The following is a 17,851-nucleotide window of genomic DNA, read 5'->3' on the forward strand; positions in this document are numbered from 1 at the left end:
GTTGTTCAATCACGCAGATTTCTGTCTGACACATTTCTTGTGATAGCACCTCTGACATCTTGTATGAGCTTTGTGCATCTGTGTAAAGCAGATAGCTTTACAATTTTGCTTTTGTTGCCTCTGCTTTATGTCAAGTGTGGAATGCATTTAATCTGTTGCATAAACATTTGATTAATTCTTGAAAAATACGCATCCCTTGCATATGAACAGAAACTTCTCCTTCTCACTCTCACAGCTTCATCTTTTTTTCACACTGTCACTGTGATGCATATTTATTAGCCTGTCACAGTGCCTCCTCTGAACGCAAAACAACACATTCATCAGCCCAACTCGAGCCGTGCTTTAATCCCTCGGGCGTTTTCGGTGACGTTGCGAAATATCGTCACAGTCTGGAGAGATGTTGGTTTATTTGAAACAATAAAAGAGTGATTCATGAGCGCTCAGATTCCAGGTAATCTTAGACTCATCATATCACAATCAACAGCACTGTTAGAAACATTACAGCTGAGCTAGTTTAAAGCAGCCCTGGGAATATCGTTACAGCCTATTTATCTCAAATGTGCAGAAGTCAAATGACAGCTTTTATGATTTTGCAGAATATGAAACTAATAAAACTGCTTTTGTATGTCATTCAGAACTCAGTAGCCAATTTTGAACAACTGGAAATATATACTTTTTAAACTTTTACAAGTTTAAAAACAAAATGTCAGTCTTCCAACACTTTACACCCTTTGGCAATCCAAATTATGTTAAAGTAAGTTTGGTTTAATCAATCTTTAAATGCCCTTGAAGCTGACTGAGACCTTCTGGAAGGTACACCTGTGTCTCTGAGGTCCTACAGATCTGACTGCATGTTGTGGCAAAAAACAAGTACTAAGCGCCAAGGTATTCTTTGTAGATCTCTGCGATAACTGTGGCGAGGCATTAGGGCAATAATCTCAGCACCACTCCATCATTGTAAAGCAGCTAGAAAGGCACTCTTTCCACCTGGAGTTTACCATGTGGGGTTTAAAGTACTAAGGGGAAGAGCTAAAGTGATGTCTGCTCTAATGAGATTAAAACAGAGCTTTCTGGCTGAACTCCAAGTTACTGTTTATCACATGGTTAATACCATCTCTCTGGAGAAACATGGTGGTAATAGCATTAAGTTCTGGGGTTGCTTTATCCTCTATGATTGGTTCTCTAATTATTTGTAACCCAGTTGTCATGTATACTTGAAATTTATTTATTTATAAGTTAACCAAAAGCTGACCAAGCAGAAATCCAACAATCAAAGGTAAATTATTGTGTGGAAAGATTGCAACACAAATCCTTGCACCTAATGTGTGTTTTGGTCATTTGACAGTGTCTCCTTTCTTTTTCACAATTTAGTTTTGAAGGCCACCAGTAACATTTTTGTATTAAATTTCCTAATTGCTCTTGTTTTAATCTGATCTAACTGTTTTGCTTGTGAGAAAAGAGAGAAAAAATAAGCAGTACAGTGTAATATGCTGTATCTTCAATGCACTGCTTTAACTCACAGACCCCTGAGATGCTTGTGTAACCCTACAGTAGCAGAGTTTCTGTTTTTTGGGTTTCTTCTCGGTCTGTTGTGCCCCTGGTTTCAGGAACCTTTGGATTCAAGTGGATTAAGCGTTTTCTGTTTGGTTCCCTGAATATTATTATTTTGATTTTCGATTCCTGTTTTGATTTTTTTTGTTATCTTCAATCTTAAACTTCATGTACTTGTTGCATTTAAGTTTTAGTCACTATTTAGTATTAAGGCTTTATGGACTGGTGTCAGCAGAACTACCTACAGATCAACACTAAAACCAATCCAAACCAGTAAAACCAAGGAGCTGGTGGTAGACTTCTGCAGGCACAAACATCCTCCACTGCAGCCACTAAACATCCAAGGTATTGATATTGAGGCTGTGGATAGCTACAGGTACCTTGGTGTTCACCTGAACAATAAACTGTACTGGTCTCACAACTCAAATGCTCTCTACAGGAAAAGGCAGAGCATGCTGTACCCGCTGCAGATGCTCAGGTCTTTTGGAGTGAAGGGCCCACTCCTGAAGACCTTCTATGACTCTGTGGTGGCCTCAGCCATCTTTTACAGTGCGGTCTGCTGGGGCGGCAGCATCTTGGTCTTTTCTTGTCTTCCACTTCTTGTGAAGTGTTAATAACCATGTCTGTATTAGTCTCCTTTGTGTATTTCTTAAGACGTTTAGTTTTAAGTGGTGGCTCTTCCTACTTTTACTTCTTGATTGGTGAATTGATTGCTTTTACCTTTGTTAATCTTATTTAGCTATGGCTTGTTCCCCACCCATCTCCAGTTCCTGCTATTTTTGCTTAGTCCACCAGTGAGTTATCCGTGTACGTTATTGGTTTAGCTTCCCTGTGCAGGTTCCGAATTCGTGTTTTTGGACTTTTTCCTTGGATTATGTTACATTTTGGATTTGCTAAAGAGCCAATAAAGAGCTCATCTTTTGTTCAGAACCTCTGCTCAACACTCCACACACCTACACTGTGAAACAGTCTCTTATTTGGTTTAATTTCATCATTATTCAACTGTTGTTGTTGTTCTTTTCTTTTTCTGTACCTTAAACGTCAAACCTGTCTCAGGTGTTCTGTTATCGTCTCCTCTTCACATCCATCTTGTTTCTGCGCTCTCTGGTTTCTTTTTATTCTAATTCTTTGCATTTCTTTAGCTGCTGTTTTTGTTTTTGAATTTTTGTTAGTCATAGGATTTTCCCACCACATTAAGTTTTGCATAAGTTCATTTTTAATTGCCAACCTGAGAGTCTGCATTTGGCCTGCATATTGGGTCCTTTGCTAACTTGATCACTAATAGTGCCATTAAGTTATTGAAATTTTGTGTTAAAGTGACCCCTATCCAAAGTCTAACAAGGCAATCTCAATATGTACTTTTTTATTTATTTATTTTTTGTAAATTGTTCTCAAGGCTTTTTCTCCCAAGTCTCGGCAAAACAAACATGTGGACTGCTTAAAAATGATTGGACCATCACCCAATGTAATGTTTATGCCACAAACATCATAAATTAACAGTATTGGTGACTGGTTTTATGGTTCCAGTGTGCACCGGCTCTTTAATTGAAATCCTGGTATATATAAATATACAAATGGCTGAGAGAGGAGCTGGGGAGAAGATGCGAAGTGGTCCCTGTGGGCACTCAGGGCAGTGGCACCCAAACTGGGCAAGAGGCTCCAGCAGATCCCAGGAATGACATCCAAGATCTCTGTCCAGAAGAGCACGGGCCTATGAGCAGCAAAGAGACTGTGTAGGACCTTCAAGCTCCCGGGCCTCTGTTAGAGAATCTGAGCTTCACGGATAAAGTCCACCCGCAGGGGTGAGAGGGAAGTTAAAAATAAATATGATATATACATGCATATAGGAATTTGTGTGATCGATTTTTTTCAGTGTAAGATATGTCACTATGACATGTCATGTCATATCATGTCATGTCATAGTGACATGATTGGAGGAATTACAGTTATTTCTCTGCCAGGAATCAGTAGGCTTCTACTGCCATCTGCTGCTTTGAACCTTTAGCACTGCTCAAAACAGAGCAGTGTTTTTGTCAGCATCAAAGCCTGTCATAAAACAAAGCAAAATAAATAAATAAATAATAGTTTGGTTGTTTGATCAAATAAACTGTAGATTGATTTTCTGTTTTAAATACAACATATCCTGTTGACCCTTATGGATTCAATGCAGGTTTGAACAGCATTAAAAAGAACAGAAAGTAGTGCCAGGTTAAATATCCCCACCACAACCCCAACCTGCAGCTGCACACTCAGGACACCGGTGGGCTTGGCTGAACTTTCATTTCTCTGACCCTGCTTGTTTCTGAACAGAATAAAAATAGTAGTGTTCCTGTAAACAAGTTATTCAGTGAACTTTAAAGATGAACTCTAAATTCTGCAGCTTGGAAAGTAAGATTTTCACTGTCTATTTAAGATGATAACAAATTCAGATGAACAACAACACATGACATATTACCCCCTGTCATTATTTGTGGCGGTATTTTGATCCTCTCTTCTTTCTTCTACAAAGATGCTTCAGGTCACTGAAGTGAGCATTCCTTTATATTCCTTTGAGGTCTGCTACAGCATTTTTGGCAGGTTGCCTCTGAATTGTGCATTACATTACCTTCATTCTGACTTATAACTGTATGCTTCTCCTTTTTTTTAGATTATGAACTATTATGAGTAACAAATATATTTTTCTTTTAGTCTTCTATAACTATGAAGAGTTATAGCTAAACTAAGAAAAAAACTAATAACTAGATGTGAAAAAAATATCCAGTTAAAATAAAAATAAAACATAGACTTTTGAGGAAAAACAGAAGCTACTTGAAACTATTTTCTGAACTGGGAAAATCTAACTAACATAAAGACAGAGATGAAATATCCTTAGTTTGCAAGTTGTATTAATTTTATTATTTCATCTTGTCTAATGATGCTTTGATGCCTTCACCATATGCCTTCCAACCATCCATTCATCCATTTTCTACCACAAATCTAGTGACTCACCAAGCAGAGAAGCCCAGACTTCCCTTTCCCCAACCACTTCCTCCACCTGATTTAACTGCTTTTAACAATAAAAACTGTTCAGAAAATAACTACAAAGAATACACGGACATATAAGTATGTGGCAAAATGTGGATGGATGGAAAATACAAAACTAAATTCACAGACGCAGCCTTGACACAACCAAAAACCTAATCTAACATGCAAATGTTTTAAAAAGAAACAGACGAAGAGATCGCAATAGACTGCAATAGATCTTTTTTACATTTATTAAGAAATCCCATATAGGTTTTTTCCAGTAAAGCGTAACACACAAACTAATGCAGCAGTAGCACCACCAGCGTGTACCAGTAGACACATATATATGTGCATTTGTGCTCATGTGCATGACTTTCTCTCGTGCAAAATCACGTCCTGAGGCATCAGTGACAAAAACAGCAGCAGCAACAACATCATAAACAATCATTTTTGTCGAAATTTTCCTACAACTCTGGATTTGCATTCTGAATTCAAGACGACATAACCAGAAGAAACTAGAAAACAAGCAAACATTAACACATCTAAAAATGAATAAATAACTTTAATAGTAATAAATTGCTGCACATACATTGATAAAGGTAAGGCAGCAGAGTTTATTGGAATGAACAGAGATTTTTCATGATGAGCAAAAAACCCCTCGGATGTTTTGGTTTACATGAAGCTTGCTCTTTTTTTCCACAGCTGTGAATACCCGCGATTTCACAACTGGTGCCTGGTGTGTTTGGCTGAACTTTCCTTTCTGTAAACATGGACCAAAACTTTCCATTATTGAGTAATCCTATGACATTGATCGTACAGAACAGAATATAAGACCAGTGCGTCCCTCAGTAGTAAGTTATTCAGTGAGCTCTAAAGACTTGTCTAAACAGTGTAAAAAAAAAAAAAAAAGCAGTTTAGATTTAAATTTAGTGACTTCTGCAGCCATGAAGTTGCTTGTGGCTGGGATTTTTCTCATTCTAATTTTGGAAACCAATGCCCAGTGGTATAATTTCCCAATTGAAGCAGCTAAAGGTTAGAAATATGGCATTTTAAATACCTAACAACAATCTGTCATATTTCTCAGATTTTGATATTTTAATTGTGAATGTTGTCATTATTTATTATCAGTACTGTTTTCTGTAATTCTGATCAGGGGCTGGTGATATGTGGCGAGCCTACAGCGACATGAGGGAGGCCAACTGGAAAGATTCAGACAAATACTTTCATGCCAGAGGAAACTCTGATGCTGCACAGAGAGGAGCAGGAGGCAGATGGGCTGCTGAGGTTATCAGGTTTGACAATCTACTTTACTGAAATTCATTTGTATTTTTGATTAACTAATCACTAATTTGTTAAGGCTGCTAATTCTGCTTCTCTCATTTTTTCAGTTTCTGATGTTGTTCTGAAACGTATTTACTGAAGATAGGTGGATTCACTGTCTATTTCCATTTTAGTAACACCAGAGAGTGGGTGCAGGAGAGACTGGGTCATGGCGCTGAGGACTCCGAAGCTGATCAGGCGGCAAACCGTTGGGGGCGAGACGGAAATGATCCCAACCATTTCAGGCCCGAGGGTCTTCCCAACAAGTACTGAGCGCAAAGCTCATTGACTTACAGGAGAATAAAACTGTATGAAGACGCTTCTAGTGTTGGAGTTAGTGAAAACATGGTGTGTTAAATAGCCCAAATTTGTTGTTGCTCAGATACCTGAGCTCCATCAACTGATCATGTCTCCCCTGTAAAAGATGTGCCGGGACCTGAGGTGGGGTGGTGTGTGTGGTACAAGCGGGGAAGCAGGAAAGTTGCCCATTAAAAAAACACTGAACAAATAAAAAACGTGTGAAACTGCAAAAGCTGTTGGTGTCAGGTCCATCATTTCCACAGAAACATTTTTTAAAACCAAATACTGTCAGTTGTCCTTCTGATCCGGTGCTACAGTGACCCCGGGGCACTTCCAGTAATCCCTCCAGTGTCTCCTGAGCCTACCCCAGGGCCTCTTCTCAGTAGGACATGGCCAGAACATCTCACGTTGCCATGCTTTGGGGAAAGCTCATTTCCACTGCTTGTTTACACAGCGTTGTTCTTTCAGTCATTACCCTAGAGCTCATGACCATACGTGAGGGTAGGAATGTCAACTGGCAGCTTCACTTTTATGCTCAGGTCTCTCTTCACCACACTGGACCAGTACAGTGCCCATATTCCTGCAGAGACCGCACCAATTCATCTTTCAATCTCCCCTCTCCCTTACTCCTGAACACGATGCCAGGATACTTTGGACAAGAAATTTTTCATGTTGTTGCTGTGTGGGCTTTGGTCCTCCGTCTCTTATTTTCAGCCTCTTTACCACCAGCAACCATCCTAAAGTATATTGTCAAATTGATTATTTAGCACAAATTTGACCAAAGTAATCAAAATGGTTAACATATATTCATTAATGATAGTGCTAAGAAGTCCCATTTTTCCAGTGTATGACACACAAAGCATCAGTGTTCTTAAACATATTCCAGTCTGCTTCTCTGTGTCAGATTTCAGCCTCCCCCATCTCTGGCAGCACTTTTAGTTGTTGACTCAGTTGTGATGCACAGGTGCAGCCACTGGGTGACAGTGCTGTCTTCTATCTGAAACCTGAGGCTGTGGCGTTTGTAGAGAAAATTGTCCTTGTCACTTAACTACTGCTTCTATAATTGATGTGAAAACACATCAATATTTTTTTTTCTACACGCAATAAAGTTCAAGATGGATCAGCTGTGGTCTACACAGTTAGTTAGCGAGTCAGTTACTCGCTAACTAACTGTGTTAAAAAAATACATTTTTATGTCAATTTTACAATCTGCTTCCCGATTTATTTCTGATTCTGACTTTAAAGACTCTCCAAAATTTGCTATCATCTTTTAGAATTATTTATTGTACTTATATTCAGTGTGGAGCAAGCTATCAGCTCAGCTTATCAACAGGCATATTAATTTGGTAATAACGTTATGCAGGCACAGGGCTGTAAGGCTGCAAAATTAATAATAGAAAATGAACATCATTTCTGAAGCAACAGGAGGTACTTGGCCCTTTTTAATATGTTTTTGTTCTCAGTTTAAGCTTTTCAAATGACATGCAGTGGTTTACTGATCAGTGTCAACATTTCTTATGCTGTCTTTTAACCATTATATAAAAAAAAATAAAGGATTTAGACATTTTGCAAAGTATTGCATTCTGTTTTTACGTATCTCACACACTGAACCAACTTTTACATACAGGGTTGTATTATTTTTCAACAACATTTTTGCATATGGTCTTTCTGTATACACTAATAAACCATTCATGTTCCTGTGCCATTAAAAGAGTTCAAAAATGAATCACCTTTCGGTAGTAACATTGTTTAGAGGTTTTATCTATAGCACCTTCTGGAAACAGAGCTTTGAGTTATTATCGAGTTATTATCAGAAACTCAATTTATTAAAAGGTCAAAGTCTGATTGATTGATTGATTGATTGTCTATTTGTTAGCAGTCTAGCATCCACAGTTTTCAAGATAGTATCTTCACATTTTGTGTGATGACAGATACCAATAAGCTAGAGCTAATTTAATTTTGTTAAAAATTGGCTCAAGGTCACACTAAAGGTGAGAATCAGTAAAAACGTTATATTACCCACATTTTTTATGGATCATGTTCAAACTTCATAACAACATACTAGGCATTGGGGGACATGAGCACCTAGGTGGGCTAATCATTTGACCTTGCATTTAGATGTTTTTGACTATCTCCCAGTTCTTTTAACTGTCCCACTTTGCCCCACGCAAATACTATGTTTGTCCCACATTAGTTTGTCGGGATGTGGACGCTCGATTTCCTGTTTCCAGTGGTTATACACTGTGAGCTACACCACCTAAGCCCTCTTTGTAATGTAACAGTGACGGTGTAGTTCGAACTGCCGCTCGGGTGGGGTAGCTGGCTCTTGTGTGAGTGTTTCTATCTTTTCTTTTCTTTTTTTTTTGTGCCGACCAGACAACCGCAGAGGGCTCGCTTTGCGTTATGCTCGTTCCGGGGTTCCGCTGCCAGCCGCTGTACTCCGTACGCTTTCTGTCGGTGATACACACACAAACGCACACACGCACGCACACCGAGTGATGCGCGACCAGCCAGCTCCATCTCTCGCAAATCTCAACACGAGGTGACTTGAGCAGCATATGACATTTTCCAGGTAGGATGTGTTTTGTTTTGTTTTTATTAAGAAAATATACAAGCACGGTTGATCCCCGGTAACGGTTACAACCTCTCCCAGGCATCGGGGAGGGGGGGACAGGGTGCATGGATGCTGATCGCCCTAGCCCGTGGATCTGCCTTTAGCATCAGTGTTAACAACGGGGCGCTGAGCTTTGACCGAAATCGTTTCTTGCTGCCGAAGTTTATGATTCAGAGTGCTTGTTCTCACGGACAGCTCAGTTAAAAAGAAAAAAAAAGAAGCTCGGAGTAGGTCTGCTCAGACCTGCTGCTACAATTCTCGGTGATTCATCCATGCGCAGCCGAGTCTACGCCTAAAATTATCGATTGTACTTATATTGCAAATAGGCCTTTAGTTTCTCACGAGACGAGGAAGGTCATTAAATTTGGATGTCCTTAATGGGCACAGATCTTTTCCAGCATCGTTTTATTTAAGGGGGTGGAAACCTCAGGCGTGTGCAGTTCTCTTTGTGGAAATGGCCCGTTTTCCATGATATGTGCCCATTTTCTTATAAATATACCCCATCCATGCCATTTCCCCACACGTGCCTAGTAATTGAATGAGATATTAGGTTAAGGAAGTAAAGTTAAAAACAAGTAAGGTGCATTAGTCCCCACCACTTATACTTTTATATCCCTTTACTTGAAATCAAGTTATGCAAACTTGAATGTATCTGAAGCCTGTGTTTAATATTAGATTTGTGTATCATGCAGTTCCAGCCACAGATGCTGGTGAGGGCAGATGCTGACAGCATTGTGTCTGCCTGTTCATTGTGTTCAGAGGGAGCAGGGGACAGGCTCACAGGCTCTGCTTTGTATCACGCAGCATCTACCCTGATCCAGACATGCAGAATGAATTCTGTGTAGCCATCATCCACTTGTATGGCATCCCCCTTTTTAGCTGTTTATAGTACAACTCTTGTTTTGTTGACTTCCCTGACAGCAGCAGCGGCAATGTCGATGCTGACCCACGGTCGGATAGATTTTAAGCTCCGTAATGTTATTACGAGTTACATAAGCCTTAAAGGATTCGCAGTGATACAGCCATTCAGTATTTTATAGTGAATCTCTGTGGCATGATCAGGTGGCGTCGTTTGATCTGTGAAACAGGCCATGATAAGATTATGTTCACAATCTACAAACATACAATGAAAGCGTTTGGATAGTAGGTCACTGACATTATATAGATACATTTGCAGCATCTTACCCGTGATTATAAAAAAGCAATCCTGCAGCCACATATCACCCGTTGCCAAAAAATCTAAATGCTGTATAACTGATTTACTAATCTTTGCAATTTGTTAGTGTGCAGGTAGAGGAAAAAATGAGGAGAAATTTATAAAACTGGTACAAGTCAAGAGGTTAAAGATGGGAGTGTGCAACAGACTGAAAGAGAAGAACAATGGCTGTGTTCAGCTCAGGAAGAGGGTGGTGAACAGGACTGTGGAGGGATGAGTGCAGAGAGAGGAGAGTAATGTATGGCTATTAAAGGAAGTAAAGGGCCCCTGGAGAGCCATGACAGATACTCATAAGGATGTGCACAGCATGTGAACTCGCTGGCGTGTTTAGAGCAGAGATGTCAGGTTTTTATCATTATCACCCCCTCCTACCAGCCGACCCCTCCCCAATCACCTTCCACCTTTTCCTTCAGGGCCGCGCTTTCTCTATAACATCCTCCTGTGCGTGGCTCTTCCACCACCACCCCTGCTTTGTCTCAGGGCGGGGATCGTTTTCTGTGTAGCACCTGCAGTGAAGGACAGTCACCTTTTCTGCAGCCTGTTGGGATCTTGTTCAAGGCTGCAGTCGCAGGATACCAGATTGGACTCTGGGGGAAAGCCAGAAGAGGGCAACAACCTCTAGCCCTGCAGCGGAAATAATAAAAAATAATTAGTATTTGGAAATCTGTGATTAAATCATGAATAAGCTGCTCAGTTTAAACATGCAACGGCATAAATGACTCTGTCTTAGCATTGTGGATAGCTGTGCCATAGGGGAATTTCAATATCCATTACATGATATCATGAGCAATATCTTCTTAAAAGATTTGGTCTGTAAGCTGTGGATTTCATATGCAAAATGTTTACAGTTTGTAATCTGTTCATAATGTTTGCATAACTGAAGATACAATAAAAGACTATCGTGCCCTTGAGCGAAACATTCCAAGATCAATATACAGTATCTGTTCATTTTCACGTGCCGTTAAAATGAAATCATGACTTATGATGGGCTTTCTCTACAGTCTGGTGCTGTAGTGTTGTTACATTGGGTGAAAGAGGAAGCAAATTTCCTACACAGAACGTCTTGATGCATTCTCAATCATCCAGGAAAGTAAATCTCCAAAAGTTGATTCTGTTCATCTGGACGTAGCGTTTTGTGGGAGAAACGTTTCGTCACTCATCCAAGTGACTTCTTCAGTCTCAGCTGACTGCAGGTTTCCCCAAATCTTACAACACAGAGCGAACACCATCCCCTCTGACACAGCGGCCAGGGAGGCAGAAGAACAGCACATCAAGAAGGCCCTGAGTAAATGTGGTTATCCCAGCTGGACTTTTGTCAAAGCGGGAAAGGCACCTAAAGAAAGCTCCAGCAGGACAACCGCTGCCCAAGCGAAAACCTGTAGTGATCCCATATGTGTCAGGAGTATCGCAACAGTTGAGACGCATTTTTTCTAAACACCGGGTCTCTGTGGCTTTTAAACCCCAAAACACGCTGCGCCAAAAATTGGTCCACCCCAAGGATCGGGTCCCCGACACAAACAGAGTAACATAGTGTACGCTGTTAAGTGCCAGGAGGATTGCCAGGATTTATACATCAGGGAAACCAAACAACCTCTGTCTGGCGAAGCGGATGGCACAACACAGAAGAGCTGCTTCGTCAGGCCAGGACTCTGCGGTCTGTTCACACCTACAGGCCAGTGGACACTCTTTCAATGATGAGGATGTACACATCCTGGACAGGGAGGTTTGAGCGTGGAGTCAAGGAGGCCATTTACGTGAAAAGGGAAAGCCCATCTCTGAATCGAGGAGGGGGCCTAAGGGTACATCTTTCGCCATCTTACAATGCTGTGATTGCAGCCATTCCCCAACTCTCTGTGAATGGTACTCATGGCCATTGATCAGTGGTCTTTGATCAGTGGGTTTTGGTCAGTGGTTGTTGATCAATGGTCATGAGAATTTGCATAATTATGATTAAGGAACTGACCTCCCAGCCCATTGTTCCTTCAGTGGTCTAGTTTCAGTCATTATGCAAATGTACTGTTTATAAGATTGGGGAAACCTGCAGTCAGCTGAGACTGAAGAAGTCACTTGGATGAGTGACGAAACGTTTCTCCCACAAAACGCTACGTCCAGATGAACAGAATCAACTTTTGGAGGTTCCTACACAGAATTTAGCATGAAGCAGACAATCTACAAACCACAATGTGTCTGTATGTTAACTAGCAAACAGGTGCTGAGAAACTACTAATAAGTGAGATATAATTTCCAGCTCAGAGCTTGTTTCCGTAATCCCCTTTAAAATGAATTTAAATTAATATGACTTCCGTTCAAACAGAGAAACCAACCATAGACATGAATTTCTTACCTGTTTATATCAATGCATAATTTATTCAATTTTTGGTTTGCACTACAATCATTGCATCCATTTACTTAACTGCTTGTCTAATTTTGGGTCATAGTTAGGCTGGAGCCTATCCTACCTGTAAAACATAACCTGGTCACCAGTCTGTCTCCAAGCCAGGTTTTGGACTACAACATCTGATATTTTGCAGCAATACTGACTCTCTCAGTACTGTCGGTAGATATCCAAGCCTGTCTCCAGTCACCTCTTACTTCTGTATATTTTGCTTCCAAGGTGTCAGACTTTCTGGTAATTTTTTCGGTAATTTTGTTAAGTGGCATTAAATAATACTTTTCCAGGCTTCTGAAGAACTGTCAAAGTTTTGCTTTGGACATTGGCTGCTTTTTCACTCATTTTCACTTCAGTCCTTGGACCTAACAAGGTGATTCCCAGAGAGCTAATAGATGAAAATATAGCATGTCTAGGCATGGTGTGCAATGTGTCCTTGAAAAAATTGAGGAAACTGGAGAGGTGGAGGACAAAAGAAGAAAATTGTCATGCCTGAAAACAATATAGCCAGTAGGACAGTATCTGAAAGTCTTAAGAAACAGTTGATCCATCTGCTGTTCACTGAAGACTCATCAGAAATGGTCTCGGCGGAAGGTTAGAATTAACCTTTACTCAAGAATTACTCAAGAACTGGACTGAAAATCAGCAGTAACAAGTCTGATGGAGTTTTGCATCTAAATTTGAAGTATTTGGCTCAAATTGTCATCAATATCTACAGAGGAGGTCAGGAATGAGGTATAACAGTGAATGTCTACAGCCACTATTAAAACATGGTGGGAATCTGTCATGGCTCTGTTAGCCAGTGGTGGAGGTTTTGTCAAAGAAAGAGTTTTGAGTGTCTTTAAAGAAGACTGGAGAACTAGTCCTGAAGACTGCTTAAAGAAATTACTAGAAAGCTTGCCTAAGAGAGTTCTGACTGTGTTGAAGAATAAAGGTGATCACACCAAACATTGACTTACAACCTTCTTAGAGTTGTAGATATTTGCCTTATATACTGTATTTCCATGACCATTTGCACATTTTCAGGAAGTCACTGCACAAACTTTGCTAGCAAAACATTAAGTAATTCGGGTTGGCTTTTGCACAATCTGATAAATTATATCAGAGCATTTCATATTTACAATATGCGCATGTAGTTCATTTTAGTGTGATTATTTGGACATGGATATCACTACTAGGCTACTTTTTGCTTGACTTCACAATGTGGCTGTATGTGTAGTCCACCTCAATGTCATCGGTCCACCTGTTTAATGTTAAGCAAGCAGTTATCATTACATTAGTGATGTAACAAAACTCCCATGATCCCACACTACTTCACAAACACTGTCAAATTGAATCTTTTGGTATTGACTGAGAAGCGCCTAGTGGCAGAAAGCAGTCTGATCATTGAAAGCTTTTGAGATCACTGCTCTGCTGTCGTATTCTCCTGTCGGTATGAGTTGTTCAATTATTCACCATCTATGGAGGGTTTATATCCAGATGGCATCATCGCTAGAGTCAGTCTCGTTTCTTCTCAGCTTCACAAGCGAAGAGCTGCGCAACACAGGGACAAAACATATATGAATCAAAATGAGCAGCCAGAGTCTGACTGCTTTTTTTTCTTCTTAACATGATTTCTTAATAACACTTAATGCAGTGGTGGCAGCTATTCACACAGTTTCAAAGGGTGGACTGTGTAAACCTCTGCTGATTTTGTTAAATTAGTTTTGGTGCCGTAATATAAAGAAAAAGCAACTAAAATCCAAAGTAATATCTTAAAAAACAATAAAAAGTCATCTTTTGAGCAAGCTTAGCTTAACTTTTATTATCCTGCTACCTCATGTGAACCAGAGTATTTGTGTACTGCATAACAAATGCCTGATGATTTTCATGGTTTCTAGCATGTAATTTGAACTCATTACGCAGCATCATTAAACGTTTCAGTGTTAAAAGGTCGTGCTCATTTTGTGAATTTTTGTCAGGACTGATTGGCTCCCCCCCACCAGACGTCAGTGGGATTGCTCATCATTGCTCAGTCTTCACTCACTCAGATTTAGATTTGGATGGAGATTAAAAATAAGTCTAAACATTTAAGCTGTTAAAACATATTTAGAGGAGAGTGCATCCTTGGTAGAGGTACGTGCGTTTTAAATGCAATGTTGTTTGGTTTGGCAGTCTACCATATGGGGCTTAAATTAGATTAAAATACAGAACAAATTGTTGCAGCCAGACAAAATAGTCAATATGAAGAAAATAATTTTGAAAATTACAGCTGACAGAAGGACATCTACATGTAGTCATTTAAAATATGCTGCACCTTTCTCTTCCTACCGGCTGTGCTTCCTAAAGGTAATATGAAAAAGTAGTGTCCAGCAATAGTATAGTGTTCATCATTTTCCCTGCACAGCTTCACTGGCTGCTCTGGATGCGCAGCAAAGACTTTAATCTTGTGCTTTTCAGCTTACGCCAGCTGTTTTTTCTTCTTCTTTTTTTTTTTAAGTTTGTAGCCTAATCAAAATTCAGTGTTTGTCACAACCAGAAATGGTTTTCTGGTTCATTTGTGGGCTTGATTACAGCATCAAAACTCAGAGGAGACAAGATGTGACTCACCATAACACAATGATGAGAATACTGCTCCCAAGATAGCCTCATGACATATTCAATTTGACAATCATTACAAAGTTGTCCTTTTTAAAAAATAAAAATCATAATGGCACAACATATTTATCCTTTTTTCAAGCTTACGTGATTCCAAATCATGAAGCTGGTGAAAGATATTTCTCTCTGTCTTAACCATATAAAATGCCAGGCTGTTTAACATCTACAGTCAGATGTCTCTGAATGAACCATGAATATCCAGAAGGACTTAGGTCGAGTCAGGTCAGGCGCTGTTGTCCAGCTCTTGATTACGCCCATGAATACGACAGCCGTATCAGTGTTACTTCATTTGTTTGGACAGCCGTGTCTCATTGAATTTCAGTTTTTCCTTGAAAGTGTGGTCTGTGTCTTCCCCTGTTAAATGCATTTTTTAAAGTCCGGTCGTCTTTGATTTTAGAGCCAATGTTATCATCAATGCAGCCATTATGGTAGTCTGAAGTGACTTAACCAAGCATTTCTCTTGATTATCTGCCAGCTTTTGACTTAGGGGTCAGACTTAGTGTTATTGCTCTAACAGGTGAAGGAGCACGGATAAATCCAGGTCATGTTCAGTGGATCAGTCAGGCGTGGTTAACACTGTTAGGAGGATGTTTGTTTCATAGTTTGTGACAGTTCTTAAAGTATAAGCTTATCTTTGAACTGTTGTTTGAATCTCAGCAGCTCTGTGATGCTTCGGTTGGTATATAGATAGCATGCAAAGTTTACCGCAGTTTGTATTTATAGACAAAGGAAAAGATGAAGAAAATAACCAACATATGTCAGCTGTTGGCTCTAGATGTTATCCTTCTCGTCAACAACAGGCTTCTTTCGTGTTCCTCTTGTTCGTTTGCGAAAACCAGAGTCTCCTGATTGCGTGAAACTTTTCTTCACCTCCTTCAGTGTATTAGTGGCCAGCACCTTCAAGTAATCAATTTCAAAGCACTGACGGACGAGTTGAGGCATGAAAGTTGGCGAGAAATGTTTCAGGCCAGAAGGAAGTGTTTACACGCTCCTGTGTTTTCAAAATGACACCATGCTGAATCAGGTGTGAAGAGCAAGAGCACATTGTCTGGAGCTCTTCAAAGCAGACAAGTGGCATCTGCTACACAGGTATATTATCTAATCGAGGCATCTTCAGTGTAGTAATTAATTTATTACATTCTTTTAATAAAAATACAATGAAAAGATATTGATGGGAGGATGAAGGGGAGGATGCTGAACTAAACTGGGAGACTGGCTCCAGACAGAATTACTGGCCACATATTCATGGATTAGAATTAAATTAAACACACAAACATATAATTAATTCAAACCTTTTAATGAGCTTATTAGAAGAAAACCTTGACTTTCAAGACATAATGTGTATATGAAAGCATGAACTTCATGGAAAAAACAAACACAATGCAGTAATACCAACATTAAAAAGGGCATTTTCTACACAGCAGTGCAAGCATTTTACCTCTTTTTGCACGTACCTGTGAAAATGTTGTATAGCACTTAAAAGTGTGTCCCTTCGTGCTGTTCCCTGGTTGGATTTCTGAACAATGAGTCTGTGAATTATCGAGTTTATACTGCACATTATTTCTTCCAAATGCGACGGTGTCTCCTAGAATCAGCGAGGTGATACTTACACATCATTTCACCTCTCTTTATGGAATTAGCATGCAAATGAGTCCAAATCAGTTTCACACTCTGTGACTAAATCAGGTCACATTGGGAAGAAAGCAAAATGGCAAAGGAAGAAAGAGAGAAAGAACGAAAGAAGCCGTTCTCCCACAGTGCTCGGGTGAAAGAGAAACCCATTCATAGCTGCATTAATCATGGGTGGCAATAAAGAATGGCTCTGAGGCGGCGCTCGGGGAGGGAGGAAGTGAGAGAGACGGGGAAAGGAGCAGCATTGAAACCGTCGTATTCGTCAACTGGATCTGCCTGAATTCAAACTGTCCTCTGTAATTGAGGTCAGGGCAACTTAAACATCTGCTGAATGTACAGTAAAGTAAAATGTGTTTGCCCTCTTCTAGAAATCTTAGGTTGTTTCAGATTATCAAATAAAAATGAAATGATGATTTCATTTATTAAGGGATGAGAAACTCTTCCTGTCAGTATTTTGTAATACATGCTAAAATAATGTTGTACATACTGTATGTTCCTTTCCAACTTGTCATGAAGTTACCAAGCAGCATTATTGCAGGGTGAAAACTACTGCTCGTTAAATAAAAGAAACATTCAAAGGATTCAGAGCAGCAGGTCTTCACGTTTTACAAAACACTCACAAAAAACAGCGAGAAAAATCTGTTCTGTGTATCACACACATGCCAGAGTTTATCATAAGAGGAGGTTATGGAGAACCACGAAGGTTGTTGTAGAAGCTCTGCTTCTTTTCTGTGCATTTTAGTATTTTTAGGTGTTTTCACTATTTTCTTTCTGCCCCTTGTGCTGCTGTAACAAATGAATTTCCCCAGTGAGATGTTATTATAAAGTCCATGTCTGATGCGTACAAACCTGTCCAGATGTACCTGGCCCTAAAGTAATTGAATGACCCCCAAACCTAATAATTGTATGTTTTGCCCTTGGCATCAAAAACTAAAGTCAAACATTTGTGATAGCTTGCAATGACTCTTTCCAAAAACAGATTTGAAGTAGGGCTGTTCGATATAACGATATATATCGGATGACGATATAAAAACGTCTATCGTTTCATTTTACGCTATCGTTTGTTTCGTGGTGTCGCAAAATAAACTGTTTACGGCAATATTTTTTCATCGTTTTGATGGTCACTGTAGTGGCTATATTAATTTCTTAAAAGTTCTCTCTTTCTCTTACATTTTATATAACCACACTA

At 39.7% G+C, this 17,851-nt stretch overlaps 2 protein-coding genes across 3 annotated transcripts in view; both read left to right on the top strand.

Moving 5' to 3' along the window:
• Nucleotides 1-5,420: 5,420 nt before the first annotated feature.
• On the top strand, nucleotides 5,421-6,406 carry saa (serum amyloid A). Its single transcript, XM_040012038.1, has 3 exons — nucleotides 5,421-5,586; nucleotides 5,708-5,846; nucleotides 6,009-6,406. The coding sequence occupies exons 1-3, from the start codon at nucleotides 5,499-5,501 to the stop codon at nucleotides 6,145-6,147; spliced, it is 366 nt and encodes a 121-aa protein (XP_039867972.1). The 5' UTR covers nucleotides 5,421-5,498; the 3' UTR covers nucleotides 6,148-6,406.
• Nucleotides 6,407-8,502: 2,096 nt separating this feature from the next.
• apba2b (amyloid beta (A4) precursor protein-binding, family A, member 2b) overlaps nucleotides 8,503-17,851 on the top strand; it is a 69,931-nt gene continuing 60,582 nt past the window's right edge. The window contains exon 1 of one of the 2 annotated variants that reach the window (XM_040012012.1): nucleotides 8,503-8,746. The gene's annotated coding sequence lies outside the window, so the exon portion shown is untranslated. The remainder of the gene's footprint in view (nucleotides 8,747-17,851) is intronic. The other variant, XM_040012013.1, reaches the window with a different exon arrangement.

Source organism: Simochromis diagramma, unplaced genomic scaffold (genome assembly GCF_900408965.1).
Source record: "Simochromis diagramma unplaced genomic scaffold, fSimDia1.1 OVJJ01000603.1, whole genome shotgun sequence".
Classification (NCBI taxonomy): Eukaryota; Metazoa; Chordata; class Actinopteri; order Cichliformes; family Cichlidae; genus Simochromis; species Simochromis diagramma.

What these genes read in the sequence shown, in the direction of transcription:
- saa (XM_040012038.1), top strand. Translation starts at nt 5,499, where the DNA reads ATGAAGTTGCTTGTGGCTGGGATTTTTCTCATTCTAATTTTGGAAACC. An exon ending in CCCAATTGAAGCAGCTAAAG is followed by an intron (nt 5,587 to 5,707) that starts GTTAGAAATATG and finishes AATTCTGATCAG; the next exon opens with GGGCTGGTGATATGTGGCGA. An exon ending in TGGGCTGCTGAGGTTATCAG is followed by an intron (nt 5,847 to 6,008) that starts GTTTGACAATCT and finishes TTTCCATTTTAG; the next exon opens with TAACACCAGAGAGTGGGTGC.